Source organism: Mizuhopecten yessoensis, unplaced genomic scaffold (genome assembly GCF_002113885.1).
Source record: "Mizuhopecten yessoensis strain PY_sf001 unplaced genomic scaffold, ASM211388v2 scaffold6383, whole genome shotgun sequence".
Taxonomy (NCBI): Eukaryota; Metazoa; Mollusca; class Bivalvia; order Pectinida; family Pectinidae; genus Mizuhopecten; species Mizuhopecten yessoensis.
In genome coordinates, this window is record NW_018406522.1 from 510,448 (window position 1) to 538,255 (window position 27,808).

A 27,808-nucleotide genomic window follows, 5' to 3' on the forward strand; every position below is an offset into this window, starting at 1 on the left:
ATATTACATATATGTGTGCTCCTGTTTTGATAGAAATGGAGTTTAAGCAAAAATCTAACCAAAATCAGTTAAAGTATAGGTCACAGTGACCTACATATGATATATTGATGTAATACTCTCCCAGTCTATTAGACTGGCTACCAGCCCGTAAGTTTTGTAAAGTATAGGTCACAGTGACCTACATATGATATATTGATGTGATACTCTTCCAGTCTATTAGACTGGCTACCAGCCCATAAGGTTTTGTAAAGAGTTTTCCAGCTGCTTTTTTCTACTTACTTATCTCCCCTAGTTTGAAACTTCAGAGTAATCTATAAGTGATCAAAATTATTAAAGCATAATTTTTTTCTTCATAATTTGATATATTTTAGAGACAGGGGCCAGTCTACCATACGGTTGTTGGATGCAAAGTCTAAACACTTATGTTGTGCAAATGAAGTAACAAAATGACCAAAAAAAACCCCACTAAATGCCCCTAGACAAAGTTGTCACTCACAAGCTAAACCCTGATAATAGCACTTAAAGGAGCCAATGAGATCGACCCCCTATTGAGGTTAAACCGGGCCAGTTTTTACGTTCCGACGTTGACAGGGTTAGTGAGGAGATACTTCGTCAGCTTTGATCATTTCTACGATGATCTAATTACCTCCCGCAAATCATGCCAAAAATATCTGCCCACCCGTTACGCTGGGTCATGTGATACGACCCCAAGTCTTTCTCTGTGATCAAAATCCACCTTTGGTAAACAAACCCAAAAAATGGCACTGGAACTCTTTTGTTGAAAATTCAAGCGAGAAATTCTAGGTGACACCTCGCAGGGCTAATAAAACTATTAGAGATTCTTTCAACTTTTTATCAGGACAAAACATCTTTTTTATTTACAAGCATTATGTCAACTTGGTAAGGTGATTTCAAACATTTAAATGACCCTGACTTGTAGTTTTCTGAATACATAGGTCAATTGAATTACTATGTATCTTCTAGAAGTTATTTTTTAACAGTTATTCTTTTTAAAAAGACAAAAATTCTTTTCGTGTTTTCTTTCATCCAAATACTTGAAGTTTTCTGAATACATAGCTACGTACTCCATCGCATTACGCCATATCGTTCTAGTTTCAGGCCTTACTGAATATTTCTACAGGTTTCTTGATTTCATGTTTCAACTTCATTTGTTAGCTTGGATAAAATCAGGTAGAAAATGATCCAAACTATAACAAAAGAATCGCAACACAACTGTAATGCTTATAGATATCTATCTTTTTTCTGTCTCAATAACAGCTAAATACCCTAATTACCTCTCTTAATTCTCCTTAGTTCACATACATATCACAGACATTTCACACACAAAAATATCTCGCAACAAAAGGTGAACGGACAGCTGCTTCCAAATGTGCTCTAGACTACATGGACAAATAGGGTTGAACCTTATATAAACAAATTAATTCGTACTTTGTTCAATTTCGCACCATCCCCCCCCCCCCCCCCCCCCAAAAAAAAAAGGTAACTTTGATGATTAGATGACCTTAAAGTATGAAGGTCACTGGCCGATATGACATGCTTACAGTGTTATTTCCTCCATCATTTATCGGTGGTTTCTACAAATGACTGCTGCTCAACATGCCATTGTTTTGACATATCAGGGTTACAGAGAAACTTCATGCATGGCCGTATTGGAACGTGTGGTGAAAATTATACTGATCATGGATAATTTCTACTCTAAAAATATTTTTTTTCTTCTCAAACAGGTAAACAGCAGCTTTCATTGTTTTGTTTTATGACTTATCTAACACAGCACTATCATCAGATAGAAAACATACATTCCGATGACCTTGACATACAGGGGTCAGTGAAAAGCTTCAACACATGGTACTGAGGAATGCTTGGTCCACCGCCATGTTTCACACAGAAGAAAGTGAGCTGTTGTAATCAGCGTGTACTGGTGTTGATTGTGGGCGAGACTTGTAAACAGACACCAACTCAATGTTAATCTAGGTATACCATGTACAACACAACAATTTGTGTAGTATTTCACGTATCATATGTTATTAGACAATACGATAACCTTATAGCCCACCCATACTTTAAACAAAAGTACATGTTCAGGTTTAAGAAATCTATTGTCTGATGTATTGTGTAACATCATAACATGCCTCAGTTTTCCACGAGAGTATGACCTTGACCTTCACCCTCTAACAAAAGTGCCATAACAACATATATCAAGTATTCCAAGTTAAGTATCTTGACCATTCACCTCCAGCATACTACGATGTGAAACAAACTCGCAATGCTTGGTAAGATCTGAAGATAAAATTTTCCGACAAAATAAAAAGCAGAACTTTGTGATGCGGAATTCATATTGTGTGTCTGAAGGTCATAAAAATGAAAGTCAAATGAAGGACAAAATAGCATTAGCAAAAGACAGAAATTATCCACAGAGTACGTTGTTTTCTAGACATTTTATTCATCTTCTATTGATAAAAATATTTTAACAAACTCAAAACTGAAGCGAGATAACACGATCTTCTGATGTGGATCAATTCCTGATATCGGGTAACGTTACCTGGCGATTTTACACCTGTGGTTAATTGGATGTTTGTTAATTACTGTTAACTTCCTGTCACAAAATACTCCAGTTAACACCTGCAGGAAACGTGAGCTGTAAAAATGGTGTGATATCAATATTCTCCACATAAAAATCCTCCAAGGGTAGGAGATTCCTTATCTCACTTCCGATGTGATTGGCTATAAATATTCTGATAACTGTTCCGAGACCTTCTCGGCTATACAAACTACAGATCTAAGATACTTGACCTACAAAGCTATATAAGTACGAGATATTATTATTTTTGTAATGGCTATCTGCCGTAGGGTTACTTTTTATGATTATTATTCATTTATATATTTGCTTTAGATTCGAATTGTTAGATGCATACATAAATGACATCTAGCTATAGACTGCACACATTGATGTACATAAAAACTGAGTCCCTGATGCTGAAATATTTGTTTACTTAACTATTACTACTGCATCTGACCGCTATTGTAAACCCATGGGTGTGGACACAAAGGGGGGGGGGGATTGGTTAATACGGCGGTTGTGTTGGGGGCTATTTCCTCCGAATAATGAGAATTAATATGTATATATATATAGGAAGAATCTCCTAGAAGAGATGAAAGTACTGAAGACTCGTTGTTGAGAATTTTTCTTTTTATAATATTTCTTCGTCCGTAAGGATCATTTTTCAGTTTATATAATATATATGTATATATATACTTATATATGAGTTTGGGTAACAATCAGGGTGAGCTTAATGATACAGGTCATATATACAGTAATCATAAAATCTGAAACCAAAATTGACTTTTTATTTTTAAGATCTAGTTCTCTCAAGATGTTTTAGTAAATTCTCTATAAAATAAAACTTAAATAAGAAATTTGAAGGTTTGTTTTGATGACTACCTATTACACTAGAAACTGTATTATACTTGTTACTAATCCTTTCACCCCTATATAACTTCAGTAGACTCTACCATGCATTGATCTGGATGAATCCATTATGGTCTACAGGGGAGAAAGGGCTAAGCTATTCAGACTTTGACATGGAGATCTGTATATAAAGACCTCCCTAGATAGATCTATTTTCTGTATTTTGATGTCTGGTATATTATTATGCCTTCTACGTTTTACTTCTTCATTGAATAAACATCAGCACTGCATGAAATGCTGTACAAAACGTAATCTTTTCCCCATTAAAATGTATACTAGACCATGTTTTATTGCTACAGTAGACATTCTTTAACCTTCATGTATGTAAAGATCTATTCTGATTGACATGACAACTTGACAAGCAATTTAATAAATGATTCGACCTGACTACATTTCTAACGACGTAATAAAAGCGATGTAATAAAAGCTTTCAAACTCCTTCATGATATCAGCCCTTTTTTTGCATCATTTTACTTCTAAAACCCTAACCTACAGACCTTAGAACTTAAGTAGCACCCTTATAACAACCCACTAGACCCTCATCTTCTCCCATAGAATATTAGCAGTTCCCACAGGACACAGAAGTTCTATATAGACCACATGGGGGGAATCTGTGCCACGCCCTTCTGGCTTAAATATATAATTTTAAAACTTGAAAAAGTGGAACACTGCTTAGTTGCTGACAAAACAAAGGGTAAACTAGAACAGTATCATATTTCTTTAAAATACATTACCCTATATTTTCTTTATTTGATATGTGACTGCAGGATTGTTAATTGTTGGGTTCAAAAACTGCAATTCAATCATTTTTAACAGAAACATTTTATGATTAATGAGAAAATGTGAGTTTACAACAAGCATTGTTAACTTAATAAAACTTAACAAAAATATAGAAACAATGCAAGTATTGATAGGAAACGGACACTGAGGAAATGTGAGTTTAAAACAGGCATTGTTAACTTAACATAACTACACAGTGCAATGAAAAAACAATTCAACTATTGATAGGAAGCGGACACTGAGGAAATGTGAGTTTAAAACAGGCATTGTTAACTTAACATAACTACACAGTGCAATGAAAAAACAATTCAACTATTGATATGAAGCTGACAATGCAGGAAATAAGTGAGTTTATAACAAGCATTGTCAACTTAACATTACGAAACAATTAAATGAAAATATCAACTATTGATAGTATAAGCTGACAAAGTTTTCTCCACCGACTACCAGATGTTGTATGCGAGATGATATTAGATAAAATTTCTAACACTGGAGATCAATGCTGTGTTTGTGATGTTAGTACACCGCCATAGTTTTGACAGAATACATTAAATCTACAGTAATATTTCACCATTATTCCCGAGTCACCTCCAAGCTGTTAAAGGTCAAGACAGATGATGGCATCTCGTGAAAGGACGACCGTTTGTTGCCCTTTTACGGTTTAAAATCATTTGGATTAATAGAGGGTGGAGTATTTCAAAGATCTAAATTGTTTTAGAATTAGAATAAATGTCAAAAGATTATTTCATAATAGTTGCCAACAAACGTCGAGCGAAATCAACAAATGATTTTTTGTCATGATTTCTGTTTAAGTTCAGAAATATCTTACTTCACAATAAGTAGCCATATAAACTATACTCTACACTTTGTTTCGACTTAAAATGTTTGGGTTATTGGTTTGATGTAGTGAACTGTCCCAATGAATTTGGACAATTCTTTCACTGCTAGTTCCAGAATATTTATAAGCAATTTTATTGTTTTATTGAAAAAAAAGTCAATAACAGCTGCCAAAACACTACTTGTCTTTAAAAAAATGACCTTTTCAGGCCACCTAGCTAGCCTACACCAACATAAACCCATTTGATTATTCAGTTGAGGTCTGTATATGAGTAACTACAATTCGAACACAATTTGGATCCCTGTCCGAAAGTGATTATTTTCCAGGACTCTAAATTCTGCAGAAATCTCAAATTTAAAATCCATTTTAATTTTCCTACTTTCATGTTGTTTTGGTGTTTTTATCTATAATTTCCACCCAGATTGTATACTTTTCATACCCAGATGATAAATGGCTTTGAAAAATGAGACACGGTATAAAATTGTACAGCTATATATTTACCAGCAAAAGTACATCTTGAGATGTTAATCAGAGCCGACACCTAATATGGGTTGTTTCTCTTTCCGACAAATAGAGGTCGTTTCGGAGGTTACTGAAATTGATTCTCCACATATATCTAATGAAACAGGATTCCCCATCAGGCTGTGTCCGACAGGAAAACAACACCCTGTCTGTCTAAGTACATGTAATATTGGGCTAATGTCTTTCTTAAACATGCTCCCTTTCATACAGAATATATGTCAGCTATATTTTGTAGAAAATTGCGGAAATGAGTTTCAGAATTGATTTTTAAGTTTTAAAAGAGCAATTATCAAGACCAAAATTTGTGAAGATACTCTGTACAAAAAGCACATTTTAGATTGTTTTGATGAGTTAAAAATCCTGTCCAAACAGGAATCTGTATAACTGAGCCCTGTATAATCTGGACCTTCAGCTCGGTCGCACTGTTTACAGATTTAGACAAACTGACCTTGTAATTTTTAAAACCTTACATGAAACCACAATAGTATTGGTTTTGATTGTTTTCACTGTATTTCTTTACATAAGATTGCAAAGTGCTGATTAAACTTTGAGCACACAACTTTAATTGTCTGTTAGACGTCATTGTCCTCAGGTATTTTTTTCATAAAAATGTCATCTCCATTCTTCTGTACACTTCATATTAGTGTAAAAAGGTCATTTCCTCCCAAACACATTGACTGATATATCTGATAAGCCTTCTCACCCCCTCTCCAGGAACACAGATAAATGATTACTTTCCCATCACCTTGCTAACCCTCGGCCACACCATAGTTTTTTGATAATTTAGGTCGTCCTGACCTTAATCATATGCACGACGGCAGACATTATCAAAGGAAAGGTAAAAGGTTTTACCAGGTAAGTATTAACAATCAGATTCCAGTATCTGACCCCCGGGGCAATGTGTTAGATTTGTTTACGATGTAGGAGGGAGATAGACAATTTCTACTAGCTTTTTATGACCACTGGCGGCAAAAAGCAATGATCCCACATTTTTCTTCCTACGCCACATCCTATTAAAATACAGTAGCTGGCTGGCCAACTATAAGATTATAACCGATTATCTTGGCTTTATTTAACAATCCTGAAAATTTCAACAAAGAATTCTATTCAGAATATTTCAAAATTTATTCTTTATTTCTGCTTGAATATCTTGTTGACTTAAAAAAAAATATTTGTAAAATTTCAATTTAAAAAATATAAATAAATATTTCTGAAAGGTGGTGCAAGCTTATTTTGTTTTATTATCAGGAGAATTCCTATTCTGCAACTTTAAATGCCATGTTTGTGGTGTTTCTTAAACCTAAATGGTAATTAAAGTCAACCCAGCTGTGCTGTTGTGTATCAGAAAACTGGGAAGAAAATCGCATCTATTGAAAGATTGAAAAAATCACGAAACAACAATTGGTGTTTTGACAGCCAATCAAACTCTTCAGAAGGTGATGATGGTCATTCTGTCGAGTGGACTTAACGCACTCAAGATACAGTTATCATACTTTCCGTCACTTCAGGGTCCTTCACTCCTGAGGGCTCTCGCTGGGTGTCACCAAGTGCATACCTGGTCCAATTTGACCTGTGTTTGAGGTCAACTTGCCAACAGGTATGACTTTATTAATAGATTAGGAGAGTTTATGACTAATGACCCTAGTCGGGCATGTCAGACTAAGTGAATGGTCAGTGTTTATCTACGAAATGATCATTGAACTCCTCGAGCATGTCCTCATCCCGTACTTCAGATACACCTATGGTCCTTTTGCGGAATCATAGAACAGCACTAGTTTGATTTTTTATCTATAAAACACAACTTGTAAGAGAGTGAAGTTCTTGAAAAAGTTCTTTTTAAATTTACAAAAGTTTTTTAAAATTTATGAAATATTTCCTAAAGACTTAATTCACTAATCTGACATTTATGGTAATCTAACAAAATATCTAGACCAGTACAATTCCTTCTGAAGCTAGCACCATGTTTATCGTATCTCTTGAACTTTATCCTAGACGATCAAGTCCACCCAGCTGTATCATAGAGTACCAGGAAACTGGGAAGTGAGATTGAAAAATAGGTGTCCGCTTAATATGACCAGCCAATGAACCACTGACAATGCCCAAGCTTTCTAGCCGTTAGCGTTCCATGAGCAGGCTTGGCTTTGAACGTGTGTAGCTTATATACAGTAAATTTTGATGACACAACACCTCCTAACTTTGTTAATTTTTAATCACGGAAAGGAAAATCCAACTTACCACCTCATGGTTGACTTGGGGAACACACGATGTCATCACCTGAAAAATACAAAGCAACAAAACATAAGAATTTCTCACTTCAAAAACAAAATAATGATTGAAAAAAAAAAAAAAAATCAAACTCAAATTTGTAGCAAACTCACATCAACATTTAATATTTGAAAAACAATTCACTTTACGATTTGTTTCGTTTGTGTGGTTCGTAAAAGGGGAGATAACCCATGCCCCTCCACTGTTTGAAGTACGGAGTGCTGTATTGTATACAAAGGCAAAGTTAGATCAAATATTACCACTACAAACATTTCAGGCACTGCTCCACTAGTTTACACAAGTGCGTAACATTCCTAACCCTTTTACTCCTGACTTGTTGACATTTCATTATTCCTTCCCAGGTTCTGTATGCTTGGCCTAGAGTACTAAGAAGGTATCTGCATTCACATTAAATGACGGTAAGCTTTCAAATTAACGAATAATTAAGAAGACTTAATCAAATCTAAAGATCACGTCCTGAACATCATCACCATGGTAACACACGCAAATCACATTTAAAAGTAGCTACAACCTTCAAATGGCTTCAAAGTCAAGGTACAATCAAGACTAAGATATTCTAATGTTGTATTGTTATCCGAAAAATTTATTGTTCTTAGTTCCTCCCCCAAATCACAAATCCTCCCTCCCACAAGCTACAGCCAGGAGACCCTTCTCTTCTGAAAATATTGGTTTTATCAATTTGATATTTCGTACTTGCAATCAAATTGAAACTATTGTGAGAGACTGTTTTTCATTGGCAGAACTTAAACGGGTTATAGTCCTGCAAAATCAAATTGCAACTTCTACTTTTTGTATAGAGCTACTGATTTCAAGTAAATATTCACAATATGTGGAAACATGATGCTGCTATTTTACGCAATGTTTGTTTTTAACAGGTGTTTTGTTACAGGGAATAGTGAACCGGAATATTCATGTCAATGCCAGTATGTCAGCTTCTGTAAATTACAATAAAGCCGAGGCAGAAAGTGACACCACAACTCTACACAACAAAATAACTTCACCCAATACTCAACAAGTGTAATAAAATAATCATATTATCAAAACACATTTTTTTCATATGCAATCTATTTAAAAAGGAATCTCGTATAAAATTCGTCGGCAAACAGACTGTATATTAATGTCATTTTTCCGCATACTAAACCTTGTTTTGTTACGAGATTTTTTTATTAGCATATGAAGAGGACCTTACCTTGTTCTAATATTTCCGTACACTGTAAAGACTTGTTACTTTATTACTTCAATAAATGCAGTCTAGAATCGTGTCGAGCTTTTTTTATCTGGATTTGTCAAAATTGTCTGCGTAAAGAAGATTTACTCTGCATTTCATGTCAGCTCAAAGGTCAACCTGTGTAATATGTGAAGGCGTTCTCTGCATATCAAGATGCTTATTTGGATTCTGATTTTTTACGACACTTGTATAATGTTCAAGCTACATGCATGCTAGTTGTTTTTAAAATGTAATGCAGATGTTTGCATTGATAGCAAAAAGTAGGTTGAATTCTATATTCAACGAAACTGTGAATTCTGAAAACAATTTGAACCACTTCATTCAAGGCAAGAACTTGTACCTATAAAATGTTCACTGTACTTCAATTTTTTGTTGTTGAATTTTATTTTTTATTTATTGTCAAAGCCTTATTAACCATACGTAATTAATATGACAAGCATGTGATACACCAGGATCAGCCAGCTCATTGTCAAGTCTGTTATCTGTTTCTTGTTCACTGGAGCTTTAATGTTACAAATTTCATGAGCTTCATAAGAAAAAATATTCCAGACTTCATATTTCCAAAAAAATATTCAAATTCACAACTGATGATCATGTGAATTTAAAAGTTTTTAAATTTGATTCTAACTTTTCTATACTTTACAACAATTATGAAACAAATTTTTTCCAACTAATATTTATCATTTTTGTTGGCAAAGATGGAAGTGCAAAGGATCTTAATGCGGGAGGAAACTGGAGTACCTGAAGAAAACCCCATACCACTTCGCAACGGTCCCTTGCCGTCAAAGTGAAAGGGAATTGCGCTATCCACTGCGCCACCTGACCACCCAAGCTGCCTATGCTTGGCAAAATGGATCATCCGAGTTTCAGAGTAACACTGGTCTTCATTCATTACATCAGCGTACAAATGATGCATCTATCATCCTTACACAAAGGAACTCAAAAAACTTCTCAACGCTCCAGCAAAAGCACAACGGTTATGATACCAGGTATGTCAATATTATTATACCTACCTACCTGCATAAGTGCTTTAATGAAATTTGTGACGCTCGTTATTTTTCTTGAAAGAAACTTATTAAAGAGTTTTGTAGCTCATGAAATCATCATAAATGTCATCATTAAACGCACATGAACAAGTCGGTGATAAATTTCTAGATACAGTCAATTATTCTCAAACGGTCCATAAAAGGCAATCACTTGGTATAAGGCTGCATTTCCTACATTTACAATGTATACAATATAGCTACACAGAATACCCAGAACAAAACAAGTAGCCATTAGTATGCAACACAGATTACAGTCAGTGAATTCAGCCATTATGCAGGAATGCAGTTTACAGTAAGTGAATTTCACTTGTTTTTTTGCTCCTTCACATTTTATTGCCTACAAAGCAGAGGAATTGAGCAAAAGCTTCATCGTAGACGCCCTGTTCCTCCTAAGATCTGCATTACATTCCAGACAATTCACTCTGAATACTTGAGTAATTCTCTCTCAACCAGGAAATGGCGCATGTTACATCCCCTCCAACGAAAGTACTCCAGCCCAACACCAGTTGACGGAAGAGTTCATTGTAGAAACTTAGGTAAGGCAGGCTTACTGTTAATGTATTCTACATGAAAACCCACTTGAAGAAGTGCTTATAGCAATAAAATTACAAACATTATAAAACACACACACTGGTTATGGTAGCTGTGGCCACTTGTGTGGCAAAAGATTGTCACATGGTCACATGATTATAAAACCATCCAGTATTGTGCCACCTCTACATACTGACCTCAGAATACCTGCATAAACAGGAAACCTGTCTAGGACAAACCACTCTTTTTCAAACGTTGAATGTTTATGTTAAGCGAGTATGAATTGTACATAGGATTACGGTTGCCTTAATTCTAGCTTCGTGCTGGAGGAAGTTTCCCTTTAGCTCAATTGGTACAGTGGCGGACTGGGACACTGGGGCTTGTGGGTTCGATCCCCGGTGGAAGCACAGTACAATTCTTCCTATTACAAAATATATAACAGAAAAAAACGGACAGCTCCCAAAGTCCTTCCCCTGAAAATACATTATGTCTGATGTTGCAATCAGCGGGATATCCAAACGGATTTGTTTGGATTTATTCTGAACTGGAATTGATATAGGTAGGCTTATTTGCAGACATAGGCTTCGTGATTGATAAACATGGGGTACATGACTTGATATAGTCTGTCTAATGACTTTAATTAAGACTCCTGTCTAGTAAGTAAATGTTAACTTGTTCCATGAAGCAAAAACCATGCCTTAAAAGCTATTTAATTGTAACCAAATAACCTCACCACCACAAAAAAAACAAAAAAACACCATCACACACAATTTACGATTTATCTAATATTTGGCAGATATAACTGTACATAGAAAATTGTCCCCTTCTAGCTTGGCACTAGAGGGTATTTCCCTTTAGATCCCCATCAATAGGTACCCTTCTAGCTTGGCACTAGAGGGTATTTCCCTTTAGATCCCCATCAATAGGTCCCCTTCTAGCTTCACACATTAGAGGGTATTTCCCTTTAGATCCCCATCAATAGGTCCCCTTCTAGATTGGCACTAGAGGGTATTTCCCTTTAGATCCCCATCAATAGGTCCCCTTCTAGCTTCACACTAGAGGGTATTTCCCTTTAGATTCCCATCAATAGGTCCCCTTCTAGCTTCGGAGTAGAGGGAATCTCCCTTTAGCTGCCCATCAATCGGTATCATAACCTAAGGTTTCACAATAAATGAAAATTATTTCTTCAGAGGCGTCAAACAGAAAACATCACAAATAAAGTCCTGTTCACGATAATGTCAGCACAGAATAAGGGGATAGGAAGAATGGGAGGATATGATAAGAAGGAGATCAAAAACATAGATGAAATGATGAAGTAAGGTTTCTGGTATGTGTGGAGATTCTGTATTGTGGTAAACACATGTCAAATTACAACACTGCATGTCTACCCAACCATCTGTAATGCCAGCACAGGCGCTAGTGTTCACAGCTGGACACCTAAACAAACTCACCATCTTGGATGTTTCTGTGTAGATAATCCGGCAAACGATTCAACAAAATGTCACTATTTTACATAACTATGAACGCACTCACAATAGTTAGAACTTCACATCCCGCGGAATCTCAAAGACGATGTCTAAAAACTCTCCCGAGTACAAATAAGTCCCGATCAAGAGTAAGTTGTAAGTGCACAGAATCTACAAGGACTAGAATAATCTTGTTAAATGCAGCTACAGAAGACAAATATCTCAGGTGAGAATGATATTCTGCATCACAGATGTCAAATCCAGGTGAAGTGAAATACTCCTGGCCACTGTAGAATGTATCTAATACACAGTGGGCTGTATAGTCAACAGCCAGTCGGCCTGTAGCTGCTATATATATATATACCACTGTGTCAGGGAAAGTTTGTATACAAGGATTATATATATATAAACATATAGCTCGTATTGGCAAGTATTTGTGGGGGCGAAACTTTGTTGCTGTCACTGAAATATAGACATTAACATTTACATATTTATGATTTAGAATGCGTCTAATACCTAATCTTGTTCTTCATAAATATTTACGTAGTTTGAATTCAGCATTTCTACGATGTTCATACACATTTCAAATTTAGTACTTTTCTTTACCCTTTTCATCCTGCACGCCCACAATTCCCTTTTCAAATACATTTGAGCCAGTCAAAGCTATTCCAGTCTTACTTTCTTACATCGTTAACCTAGCTCTTCTGGCTTTTAACCTTAATTAGAGTTACTTCAAGTGTGGTAGATTTCATGTTAATTTCCTGCATTTGATTCTGTACAAAAGATTTGAAATATTGACTTTATATCTGGGTAAATTTTGTTACTTTTTTTTTTTACTTTCTCAATTCTATTCAATCAAAACAAGTCATCTGATAAATTCAAAATTTTAACTTTTTAATTAACATTTTAAAACCATCATGAGAAACTTTCATAAAATAATAAACCTCTCATCTCTGTAGAACGCAGACAAATAAAGATAACTTAATCCAAACTCCTGTTGGCAATGTCCATTTTTCATAAATGATAGAAATTAGAAAAGAAAAAATTCTCAAAGAAACCTCTGTCCAAAAAATTAAGTTTTTGATGAAAGTTATTTTGATGTTGGCACGGCACTAAGTAACGGCTACAACAGTTTATGGTCTGACTATGATAACAATTCAGTAGGCTAAAAATACTCAGTCAAACCCCAAACATCCACCACAAATCACACACATCCAGCTTTGCTGTTTCTACTAGACTATCGATGCATCATGAAAACGAAATCTGTAGCAAATTGTGTTGTGGTCTGCTACCTACAGTTGCCATGGTTACATAAACTATTACATCTGTTTCATAATTGGGATAGAAATTAGGATCCTTGGCAATGAATGGCTGATACTAATAGAAAACCAGCTTATTTAAAGAATTGTTTTACTATTATTGACACTACAGAAACCAGTAAACTGTTGCTACAGTCACTACAGAAACAAGTAAACTGTTGCTAGGGTCACTACAGAAACCAGCAAACTGTTGCTACGGTCACTACAGAAACAAGTAAACTGTTGCTACGGTCACTACAGAAACCAGTAAACTGTCGCTACGGTCACTACAGAAACAAGTAAACTGTTGCTACGGTCACTACAGAAACCAGCAAACTGCTGCTATGGGGATTACAGAAACCAGCAAGCTGTTGCTATGGGCACTACAGAAACCAGCAAGCTGTTGCTATGGACACTATGGCCGTGCAAAATTTTGCTATGGACACTATATGGCACAAGCGAACTGTTGCTATGGTCACTACGGAAACCAGCAAACAGTTGATGTTAATTGGAAACTTATTATGTTGCTACAAACTCTATACTAACCCCTATCCTGTGGCTATGAACCTTATGGAATTTTTATGTTGCTATGTTACAAAATCTACAGAGGGATGTTACTTTGGACTAATATAATATAGAACCAGTCACACTGCTATGCACTTTGTGCTGTTACTGCTTTTTCATTATTTTTAAATGATAGCATAAAAATAAACTTGAACAAAACAATTTTTGATGGAACATGTTAAGTGCCTTTAAAACTAGTTCAGGACCATGGTATACGAAGTTTGGCCCGTTTTATCAGCAAGCGGGCTCACCATTGCCCTACAAATACCATGATCTGCTATCAGCTACCTCCAACCTCATAGATAAAGTTATGATAATTCTCACTAGGTACAGCCAAAACCTACAACAGGATTGACTCCTCATCATAATCTGTATCTAAAGAGATTTTTGGAACAATAACAAAATATTGTTTGATATTTTAAACGATAATTTGTATTCCTGGTTCTATGTCTTTGTAGTAGGTAACCGAGCTTAGCAAATCTCATCTTAGTATGTGGCTTCCATCAATCTCAAAGCAAAACGCATGTTACATGCGGAGCTCATTCAAGGATTATTAGTGTTGCCATGGTAGCCGGTGTTATTCGGGTTCACCTGAAAGCTTAGACCAGAAATAGATTCCTGATGCAGCACAGAGTATATATAACCTACTGTATCATCACGATGGAATTTCTTATTACTTCCTGTGACCTTGAACTTAAACCCTATCTTGATGACCTCTGTATGATTACAGAACATCCGACAGTGTTTGGAAGATACAAGAAAGCATGATTCTGTTAATACCACCGATATCAGAATGCAGTACAGCAAAACATTTCACAACATAAAACCAGATACACTGTAGGTAAAAGTACATCTTTTCTACAATAATGCAAAATTCTCATTTATTACTCAAACTTAAAACTTGCAAAATACTGTCAATAATATTTACAAAAAGTGATTTGTCAGCAATAATTAAAGGAATTTCATTTCCCTCAATTTGAACGTTGTGACATTTCCTTAGCTATGTGTTTAGTATTCGTAGACATAACCAGGCAAATTCATTAACAGTCTGGTCAACCTCGTCTTTACGTTCAGTATCACTTTACCACTTTATAAAACAGCCATTCACGGGGAGATATGTATAGGCCTTCATTGACAAAATGGTAATATATTAGGACATTTATCATCTTTGGTGAAAAAAGTGCAGAAAAGAGCGACAAAGTCAATATAGTTACGCATTGTCATACATGTATATCACTTCCATTCATACAAAAACATGTTTTGCCAGAAATAAGCCCACGTTCAGGATAAGCCCACTACTTCATTCACCCCTGAAATTTCCTAATTTCCTAATTTCCATGTTTACACAGATATCGTAACTCCTAAAAAACATTACAACAAAATAGCAAAGGTCTCAGGAAACAGTTTACTTCATATGTCAGTTCAGATGAGGAAGATGCTAGAATGATTGTCTGAACAATTATTTAAATAATCCTGATGTGCTGAGTGTGCAGGCTGTGTATTTGTAGGTGGTATTCGGTGTTTGTGCCATATGATACCGCCGAATACTGCCCAAGTTTAATGGAGCATACGTTTTAGTACAGTTGGTGCATCTATACTGTAATTACTGCCAAAACTCGATCTGATTAGCCCCCAACATACTCCAGACAAACAATGAAATAAATCGGACAAATATGCTAATAAGTAAACAAGACATCCTTTTATGTTTTTGAAGTACAGGTATATCCCATTCGTTTTCGGTATGACCCACATCCTAATGACACTATTTGAATATTGTTTACTTTATCAGGTATACATCCAGGCGGAAACACTTTTAAGGTCAAAGTTCACTTAATACCTTTTAAAATAAGTCAAAGGTCATCCCTCACAGAAAACTTCAAATGTTATTTTCTTCCTTATTAACTTATTCACCCCTGACATTTCATAATGAACTATCCCAACCTTTAATTGGAAGAGTTCAAACGTGTCTTCAAGGGTGAATGAGGTAAAATAAGTCTAACGTAGGATAAAGGAGATTCAAGAGAAATGTGTAAAGATACATTAAGTCTCACATGAAACCATTTCTATCCATATACAGCACATGATGTTTGTTATTTTAATTCCGTTCTGTATTACATGTTAATGGATTTCATGTACAAAAGATCACAGGTAAATCGTGACAATAGTCTAGCATATATTTATATCGTATTCTAACCATAAATCTTAGCATATATCCTCCAACAAGTCAACGCATAACCTAACCAATATATCATAAACCTAGACATATTCTATAATTATTTAAATGTCTTAATAAATTCTTAAGGGATATTTTCTGAAACGGCTTGTTATAATATATGAAATTTTAATTCATTTTGTTCATATGAATACACAACAAGTATTGCATTACAGCTATGTATCGTATGAACTTGCTTTTTAAGTCTCTATTTTATCATATTTTATTTGACCACAATCATAACTTACTAGTCATTAAAAAAATAACATTTCATTCAGAAATATTTGAGTTTTTTCATATTTTTTTAGGAAATGGGAGAACATTTGAAATCCTAGGACAGATGTATATGCATACCTTATTTTTGGATTAACTAATTATGAAAAAAAATATTGATTCAGGTTCTGCCTCATCAATGTTAGAGTGGCTACCATGCAGCCCTAAGTTCCTGTGAAGAATTTCCCAGCTGCATGTTACTAGTAGCTAGCTAGTGGTTCATTGCTTATGAATGTGAATTTTTAAATTACATAAATATTTTCCGACATGTGTCATTTTCATATCTCTGAGGTCAAGTGTACTATAAGGCATGATATCAAAAGAATATCCCTTTCCCTTCATCTCCTCCCCCCCTCCCCCCTCCCTTCCAACTTCTACTGGCCGAGTAGTACAGGACGTTTGTAATTATTCGCCCTAGGGTTGTATTGATACATCACTCTACCATAAATGTACAATACACCTTATGACCAGTTATTCTCAGGAGTTATCAATGAAGGAAATATATATTTCTTTGGGTGTTGTTTGTCACTGGGTGTAAAACATAACCTTAGGTTTGCATGTTGTTTGTCGCTCAGTGCAAGTTTGTCACTCAATTGAAAACATGTCTTTAGGGTCACATGTTTAACACAAGGCCACAATTAATAATAAGTTGTAGATATACAACGCATAAAGTCTATCCATTTAAATAATTAATTAAATTTGACATCACAGAGGCCGACATTTTGAAGAACTTTATACAAAATGTAACACAGAAGGTCAACAGCTTGTATAGTTGGCACTTATAATTAATTCACAGAACACGTAACAGAGTTATGTCCCTTTTAACTAAAATTAATTACATATATGTCATAACAGTTTGATGTTAAAACCTGATGTATCAAGCCTTGTTAGCTTAACATATTTATTTATGAATAAGCCCATGCCTGTTAATAAGCCCACCATATCTCTAGCAGTTCAGTGTTCCACTGTCCTGTAATAAGCCCACCCCTTACTTTGACTCAGAGAATAATTTTTAAGTGTTAATTGGTCCCCTGGGTTTATTGTAGGTCAAATTTTCGAATTACATTTTTTGCAAAACCTGAAAGATTAGTAAATTTGTGTTCATTACTGGAAGGTATTATTTGGAATCCTGCATCATGTATATCAACAATTTAAGTTTTACCTTAACTCATTCATCCCTGAAATTTCATAATGAACTGTTCCAACCTTTGAATTGGAAGAGTTCAAATGTGTCTTCAGGGGTAAATGAGTTAATAAGTGAATAAGCTAAAGATACAACTGAGGTCAAAATTCTTATTTTTAAAAACACAATTTATTTTACAAAAATTACAAGCTTTATATTAAACACTATTATCGGCTCAGATGGAAACATACATAGGTGTGTCTACGGAAGGGATGTTGGTGTTTGGTGGTGGTGGTGTAGGGAGGGGTGTGTGTATGTTTGTGTGTGAAGTAACTGTGTATGTGTTTTGTGTGGAGGGAATACACTTGTAACCACTTAGCATATGCTTTGTGTAGCAGTGGGTGTGTCCCAGTAAACTATAACCGGTGCGTCCTCTGCACCGCCTACGATTAATGACAGCACATCTGTAACGTGCCTCTCAAGACATCCATCACCATGGTAATGCCTGTGACACATGACATGCCCCCACGCTTTACAAACCTATACCATTACACTTTCAAGTTACATTAAGTTCTTAAAAAAAAGTTTGGCATAAGATGTAGGTGGATTAGGACCTGGATAGAGAGAGAGAGGGGTTTAAGATGGGAGCACAAATTTAATCAGATACTTTAACAGACATTTTTTATTTAGACGAATTTGTTTGTCAAATTTTTAGCATGTGAATTCCTACTTTTTCGATCAACATTTTAATATAACAATTATTAAGATTCTATACATATATATGAGGCATATATTTCTGAAGTATACATACTTGGTTAATTGTTGCATATGTAAATATTAAAATGCTGAATATAAATAAATCAAAACGGTGCCCTGTATGAAGCCCCTGGACGAGTTTGTTATGGCTGAAGGAGGGCTAAGTATTTTCTGAGGGCTATCTGTCTGTGGGAGGATCCCAAGGAAGGAGTAACCTCTCACATGTGGTAGCTATTTGTACTAATTTTCCAGTAGCCACATATACTGTACCCAGATGCCCGCTGCTTCAGGACAACTAGTCCAAGCAGGTGCTCAGAAAGCGGTAACAACAGACACTCTCCCTTCCTTCCCTCAATCTTTTTTGTTGTTTTCATTAAGTAGTAATTACAATAATGGTTTTCTTTAATTGATAACATTATAATTATGCTCAAGATTGCAGTCAATTTTGTTACATTACTAGGAAGCAACCTTACCCCCCCCCCCCCCCAAAAAAAAACCCCTTCTCCATCAACTGTCCGTACCCCCTTACAGTACATAGCTTGATAATAGTAATAACAGAAATAAGATAACTGATATTTTATAACAGTACTTGTACAGGTAATATTTCCTGTTATAGCGTATACGCAGGCATAACTTACCTCCAGTCTACTCCAATGTTTTTTGTCTATATAGATCCCAGAAAAGCAAGAATGTTATTTACCTACTTATGATATCCCTATATACATACAATAGTGGGTCAATACAGCACAAGTATGGACTATATCAATACACAGAAAATAGGCCAGCATAAAAAATAGGTAGGAATATTGATTATTAATTAATCAATTCACACCTACACATTCATACCTGGCCAGGCAGGTACAGGTGAAACAACTGTTCCTAACACCTACCTGGTGATCACAGCTAGACGACAGACATGTTCATCAAGGTTATATATAGTGATATATCCTCCAAATATCCCCTTATTTACAACGACACAACAACCAAAAGTATCGAAACATCAACCAAAAGTATCGAAATATCAACCAGTATCGTCCCTCACACCGAAATGTCTGTCCAGAAGGAATGTAAACAAGTACAAGCTGTCAATAAGCCGTGTGTCTAAGTGGAGAAAAAAACGTGGTAATCAGCTGGTATATTACATTGGTGGTGTGACCTACTTCTGCCCAGCATGTGGAGAGAGAAAGTGCTGGTGGGACACTCATACATCCTGCTGACTTCTCATTATACAGGCACAATCAATATTTAATTGAAAGAGGAATTCTATAAATTTACTCATAATGACCACAGCTGGCTGTCCTCGGTTTGTCAGCTTTTATTTTTCGTGATTGACATAATACCTGGAAAATGGTGACCAGGACATTTGGTTCCTTCAAACTTTCTTTTTGTTTTGAACAATTTTGATTTATGAAAAAAATAATATACAAACTCTTCTTAAATGAAGACATCTATTTTGAATCCAAGCTCATAAACAAATTTCATTAAAATTTATTTTAACCAAACTCGACCCAGACCAATAAGAATTTTTAGAAAACATACAACACATTAAACAAAAATGAAAAAAATGAAAATAAGGTAAACTTATTATAAAAATGCTACAAATAAATAAATGAAAAATAATATAAATTTTAAAGAAACTATAGAAATTCATTTTTTCTTCTTCTATTTATTGTATTATTTTTTAAGTAAGTAAATGTAGCTGTTAAGCTAACCATACAGTGAGCCTAGTCATGTCACTTAACTAATATGTCCTGGTCTCCCCATGATCCTCATAATCCCTTTGTAGTGCTAGTACATGGTGTGAAAATGTGGGGTAATGACTTTGTAGGGTCCCATCTGTACTTACAAAAAAAAGATAATGCCCCTTATACACTTCAAAACACAGTAAACAGACATGAATTTATGATTCATCTTTCCCCTTGTTCACTTCAAAAACAAAATAAACGGTTATTAGTTCAATACATTCACCTTGATCTACCACCAATTTCCCGAAAAATATTATAGCACAATATTAACTCATTCACCCCTAAAGACACATTTGAACTCTTGCAATTCAAAAGTTGGAATAGTTCATTATGAAATTTCAGGGGTCAATGCGTTATACATCACCTTTGAACCACCTCTAAAAAAACTACCAACTTAAATTTTTACCAGAGCATGAAATAAGGAGCTATTACATATAAATATAAATATATATCAATGTCATTTTACTGTTGATTCTTTCACCCCTATGTAACTTTAGTAAACTCTTCTATGCTTTGATCTGGATGAGTCCATTATGGTCTACAGTGGTGAAAGGGTTTAAGTAATGGACCAATCATGTCATAGAAATTCCTTAATTATATATACATACTGTAAACTGGAGCCTTTTGGCAAAAGTTTGGTTTTTCAAAGGTTCTATATTATTCTATATTATACAGGGTCTACTTTAGACAGGCTATTCTATATTATACAGGGTCTACTTTAGACAGGCTATTCAGGACAATATCATTTGATCTAGCACTCTGTCTAAATACTCAAGTGAAAATATTTCTACTACACTGTATAGAAATATTGATGTGGTCTTGAAACATTGCTAACAAAAATAATATTATTCTGGAGTTTACACACATTTGATACACAAGTTTAGCCAAAGTTCATGATCACCATATCAGACCATGACATATTCTGATGGGACTGAAAAATCTGGCTTTGATCCGAGGTATTCTGTATATCAAGTTTTCAGGGACAACAAAGTTTGCTTGTATAGGGCAGTTTATCTAAAAGTAAACACTATTACAGAACAGTGTTACTACAAAATTATTACCAAATCTCTAAACCAATCAAATGATTTGTTACTACCAGCCTTCTGAATCTACACCAAACAAATTACCTTGTTACGTCTGCATCAGGAACACAGAATTCATTTCATGTAATGGTGAATAAGAAATGCATGTTTTCCTTGTATCCAGTCCATTATGTTTTTAGCCTTGGACAAATAAAACTTCCTATTTTTATATCTCGGACCTCATGACCGCATATACTACCATCAATCAAGTATTGATTTCGAACCGGGCAGGTATAAGCTTACACAATCAATTCACACCCTTCATTCCAGGAACCTGATGAATCCAACGGTTCATAAGAAATCTGTTTCATTTTGATATTAAGATGGCTAGAAAGTTTGGTTAGTATTACATTTCTCAATGGTTACTACATTTATAAATATATTGACTTTAAGATCTGAATTAACCAATCAAATATCAGGTAACCAGTAGCTTCTTCAGACATATTCATAACAGGATATTAAGCCCCTACCCCACCAACCTGAACAGCCGGGTCTCTTTTACCACTCACTCACCCCCAAAAATCTTCTCAACATTGAACCGAGGGGAAATAATGCAGTACAAAGCTGTGTATGTATAATTGACTTTAATTAAAACATGTAAGCAAAGGTTTTTGGGACACTACATTTTTTTCGGCACATTGTTGAATATACAAAATGACTCGAGTGATAACACATCGTAGACAAGTGTAAGGATTGTATATAATCACGTTAATTAATGAAACACTTCACTTAAAACTCTGCTCCTACACATGGTAATTAGACAGACATTATGTATTTCCATTGAACGTTACAATGCATCAAACACATGTACGTAAATCGTGTAATCTGATTTAAAGCGTGCATGGGGTATAACTGTGGTGTTTAACCTGCATGTACTTATACGCCCACCGTAACTGTCAAAAACATCTCCTGTCACCTACCTGCATGTATGTCTACATTGAAATTTAATCATCATTTCAGATCAGTATTCATAAAATCTGCACCTTATTTACATATTTACCCCCGCAAATCATAATTATAACTTTGACTCAATTTAAGTTTGAGGCCAAACTGGACAGATTTTCTTTTTTTAGCCAGCGTGCGTTACCAAGGTTAAGATACAAGATCATGGAAGAAATAACATCTTGTTGCTGAAAACAGGTTTTTTGTCACCGATGCTACCAAATCTTTTAGAAAATTCTACGGGAAATATCTCTCTCAGCAGCTTGACATGATCGATCCATAGATTTTACAAGATGGATGTGCAGATTTATTTTTTATCGTTAGCCTCGTAAAAGGTTGATGTGTATTGGAATATGGTAATTTGCAACATGCCTTGAAGGGACAAGGCTGATTAGTCGATTTCAGCGAGTTATGTAATGTTGTCATGGTGACACAGGTGGAAAGATGTGATAGGAAATTGTGCCCTGATTACAGGTAGACACACATATCACCTGGGGCGGGTATCCTAATTAAGGTATTTAAAGCCCAAAGTCCGTCAATATCAGATATTGGTTTTGAATGAAATAAATTTCAACAAAATTTGATAGAAATTGTTGCTATGCAGGTATAATTTTTGATTAAATCCTTGTAGAAGTTTGAGATAATTTTATCAAGTACAACAGAATTTATCAAAATTTGAATTCATCACATTTTCCTTTATAACATTACGATGTTAGATGACAAGGAAATCACATGACAATATCATTACTGTGACAGTATCCTTACCCCACACTTTGTTGTAAATTAATTAATTAACCATGTGAAAAACATTTCATGGTCCAATCCCCTTTAAGAATTTCCATTTTTTACCGCATCTGTTTATAAATGAGCTATATGTATCTTATTACATGCATTTTATGGTCACAATATGCAAATATTTGAAAGCAATACACAATTAAATTCTACACCACAATGATATCAAACCTATGTTTTTTTAACCATATTTGCGATTTATTTGCCTACCGCCCACCATTGCCCCCACATCGAAAACAATGTCATTAAAAGTTGCAGGACCGGGATTTGGAGAGGTATCTGGGGCATTAAAATACACAATGCATAAGTTTTTGTTTACGTCTAAATAATTGAATACAATTTGAGAATCTCATACGATTATTCCATACTAAAAGATAAATTGTGTCAGCATTTTGCGCTAAGAATGTCAAAGTTCTATAGAAATAGTGACATTTTTTATGATCTATGCAGGCCCATTCCTGGTATCATTTTGCAAATCTAGGAGTAAACACACAGTAGTTTCCCGTTTTTTTTACCTCCCCTTATATCAGCATTTGTCGGAAATTTTTTATTGTTTTTAAGAAGCTCTTCAATCTGTAACCCGTTCAAATTTGAAGATAACAAACAGAAATATAAAGCCAGTATATTTTATGACTAAATTGATAAAAAAAAGGTAAAAAATGATGTAAGGAAGAAATTGAATATGCCTCGCCTGCACGCTAATCCTGACTTGATTTGTTCAGAAAAAGAAATCATATCATTAACAGGTTTGAAGTCTTGTGGATTTCAAGAAGTACAAATTATCTATGAACTTAAAGTAATGTAGATCAATCCTTGGGGTTTAAAACAAAAAGAACATTCCTGTCTGTCATTTCTGTTCGTGATGATACACAATACAACAGCATGCTGTATGATATCAAACCAACAGCCGTACTCATTCACTGATCCTTGTCTGTCTGAGATATCCTCTGGACGACAGCTCATTCATTCTTTCTATCTCCCCATTACTCATCCTTCTCTGACTCTATGATAAAGTTCTACAGGTGCCGACATATCTTCTGATACATTATACTCCCTAATCCTGACAGTCCCGCCCTTCCACCAACTCCTAAATCTGTCAAACTCTCCTCAGGTATATTAGAGTATATTATCCAATCTCTGTATTTTCATATATATATATATATATATATATATATAAAGCATATACATTATCCCCCCCCTGAGATATAAATATAGGTCACAGTGACCTATTCATGGTAAACAATACTCTGTTATCTCAAAGTGTAGCTGCATACCCAATTTGGAGCTGAAATAGAGTAGGGAGATATATGCTCCAGACAAGCTTTTAAGACAAAACAATGGAATATATGGAAGGGGGCATCTGAAGACAAGATACAGACAGACCAAATGCAAACCTATATTTCCCGGTGTTAGAACTGGTCAGGGACTATAATAACTACAGTTGTTATATACAAAATCAGCCCGAAATAATCCTGTGTATTTGTTGTAATAACTACGGTACACTGATATACCTGTGTATATATTTGTTGTAATAACTAACGTATACTGACATACCTGTGTATTTGTTGTAGTAACTACGGTACACTGATATACCTGTGTATTTGTTGTAGTAACTACGGTACACTGATATACCTGTGTATTTGTTGTAATAACTACGGTACACTGATATATAGTGCCTTAGTATTGGTAACCACCAACTGGGAAAGCTTTGGATACATACAGAATAAATACCACAAATTGCCAAAATTTGAACTTTGTCCAAAACTCTGATATCATTATCACCTGTCAGAAAAAAACCTGTCCATACCCATGTTGTACCACGCATGCCCCCACCTCACCCCACCCCTTAACATCAAAACTGAGACAGAAAGAGATAAGTATCTACTTCAATGTTCCGAGAAACCCCCAAATAATGGTATTTTTACCCCCAAACACCTGGTTGTACCCAAGCTTACAAAGGCTGTTCTGTAACTATGGACCTGATGGTACAGAATCTTGAAATTTTTTGAAATACACCTATAAATCGAAAGCTTACCAGGAACTCTGACTTTATGATGTAACTATATTGTAGCCAAAAAGGAAGTTTTAAGAAAAGTTAAATGTTAAATCAGACAACCAAAACACACAATTCGCTAAAACAAATGAAATGACGTACTCATTAAGATGACAAGCAGAACCGTATTATTAATGCTTCAAATAACTCGTTAAGAGACTAATAACAAGTGGTTCTTACACCACATGTAGAGAAACAACTTCACCATATGACAAGTGTTTAGATGTAAATATACACAATATAAAGTCAGATTGCACAAACAGAACCTTACCTACTTTGTGTTCCAGCAAGTCGACCAGCGTTATACCCTGGTCTGATTTACTGCGGGATTGATGTCTGATGTTACCTTGGAGACCATCCAAGTTAATGTCAGAATGAGGGGGTGAAGTATGGAGGATTACTGTGTGTTAGACACCTGATTCAGGAACAAGGAATTCTGTCGATAAATTACATATGTCAAGGGCAGGTAACTCTGGTATCAATCTGTCAAGGGCAGACAACCTCCAGAGGAAATAATGCAAAAGGAGATGAAGGCTAATATGACCCATATACAATGTCTGTTTTGTTATTCCATATATACAGGTGGAGAAGTAATCCTGAAAACTGTGGACCAAAATAGTTTGAGAGAAAAATTAACTCATTCACCCCTGACATTTCATAATGAACTATTCCAACCTTTGAATTGGAAGAGTTTAAATGTGTCTTCAGGGGTGAATGAGTTAAAGGCTGTTTTATATGTTGAGTTTGATTAAAACAGATAGGAGAGATAGACACAAACAAACTCTAGCAATCAAAGTTCATTATGGCTGATGTGGTTGACAGATCATTTCTCTGAGGAATTTAAGGTTTCTGGATAGAAGATGGATACCACAACAGCTGAGGTGGTCCATGGGCAATGGCTTTCTGTGTTTACTCATACATCTAATGGTTTCTCAAGGTGAAGCAGAGCTATACCTAATAAACACAGGTCAAAAACCTGGTGAGTGAAATAGACTCTTACAGATGGCATTATATATATATACACCCAGCCAAGTTATAGGGCTTAAACAAACTAACAATTCTATATGGTGCATTGTATTGTTTGGCCTAGGTACAGATCTAGTTAATTAGAGGCCACAATTAACCAAGGGTTATGGGTGGGGATGGGGGTCAGGTTTTTTGGGGGGTGAGGGGGAGGGACAGTTACCTCTCATGAGTCTACATGGCACCCAGATACCAAAACTTATCATTGTTTATCACATGACAGTATGCTCTGACTGAATTAATGAAGTACAGAGGGCAAAGGTCACACACATCCAAGTAATAAACCCCAAACTTCGAACTCCACAAGGTACGATGTAGGTATTGCTAGAACTGACTAAAGGTACAGAAGGCCAAGGCTACCACAGGGCAGGTATAGTATAGTACAATCTCTTCCACCAAAGCTTTAACCCTTACACCACTGTAGACCATAATGGACTCATCCAAATCATTGCATGGTAGAGTCTACTAAAGTTACATAGGGGTGAAAGGATTAACTAGCAAAAGGGAAATCAAAACACACAGATGGCAAAAATCTGAAAGCAAATTCGAGCACTTCTTGACTAGTTGCAATAATACAGTACAAACCCATTACCCATAAAAGAAATTTCTAGAAACCTCCTGTGGTTTGAACACATCTAACATTATAGAATACAAGGCCTTTCTTATTAAAGTGCTCCAAAACACTTCATAGTTTTGAAGTGCTGCCAAAGAGGTCAGGTGATGATCTGTTGCTATACAGATGCTGTTAAATATGTACTGTGATTGGTAAAACATCAACCTGTCTATAGCAGAACCTTGTTATAATGGACTAGGACGGTGAAAGGAAGTTTTAGAGAATATACTGTTGCATATACTCAACCTGTCTATAGCAGAAACTTACTATAATGGAGTAGGACGGTGAAAGGAAGTTTTAGAGAATATACTGTTGCATATACTCAACCTGTCTGTAGCAGAACCTTACTATAATGTACTACGATGATCAAAGGAAGTTTTAGAGAATATTCTGTTACATATGCTCGACCTGTCTATAGCAGAAACTTTCTTTAATGGACTAGGACGGTGAAAGGTAGTTTTAGAGAATATACTGTTGAATATACTCAACCTGTCTATAGCAGAAACGTACTATAATGGAGTAGGACGGTGAAAGGAAGTTTTAGAGAATATACTGTTGCATATACTCGACCTGTCTATAGCAGAGCCTTACTATAATGGACTTTGATGATCAAAGGTAGTTTTAGAGAATATACTGTTGTATATACTCGACCTGTCTATAGCAGAACCTCACTATAATGGACTTGGACGATCAAAGGAAGTTGGCCCTACTGTCATGACAGTCCTTAACTAAAATTCTTGAATTGAATTTTCCATAGGAAAGCATTGTTGAAGTTCCTAAAGGTTTTGTTAAACTACATTAATGCTTTCCTATGGAAAAACTTAAAGAATTTTCTTGAATTAAATTACATTAAAAATGGAGACTTCCAGGTCACAGCTGTGGTAGGAATATAGTCAAAATATGAGGTGCATGGTTTGAGGAAATTCATGTCTTACTTATATATCATATACAGTACAATTCTATATATTGGACGGTCAAAACAAGAGGAACATGTATGTGGTTTGAGGAAAAAACGGGTCTAAATAAAAGCGACCCGCTCGTCACTTACCTGCACATACATGGAGTATAGTTTATGCTGGAAACAGTAAACATATGATATATTGTTCTGTATAAAGTGTCTGGACTAGATAATATATATATATTCTGCC

At 35.3% G+C, this 27,808-nt stretch overlaps 1 protein-coding gene across 26 annotated transcripts in view; it reads right to left on the reverse strand.

Moving 5' to 3' along the window:
- The window catches only part of LOC110452090 (serine-rich adhesin for platelets-like), a 291,726-nt gene that overhangs the window by 83,807 nt on the left and 180,111 nt on the right, over window positions 1-27,808 (reverse strand). For 24 of the 26 annotated variants that reach the window (XM_021500386.1, XM_021500395.1, XM_021500387.1 and 21 more), the window contains one exon: window positions 7,863-7,901. In XM_021500386.1, coding sequence (XP_021356061.1) covers window positions 7,863-7,901 — 39 coding nt within the window. Of the gene's footprint in view, window positions 1-7,862; window positions 7,902-12,169; window positions 12,485-25,295; window positions 25,319-27,808 lie in introns of those variants that run through there. The other 2 variants (XM_021500411.1, XM_021500406.1) reach the window with 2 other exon arrangements.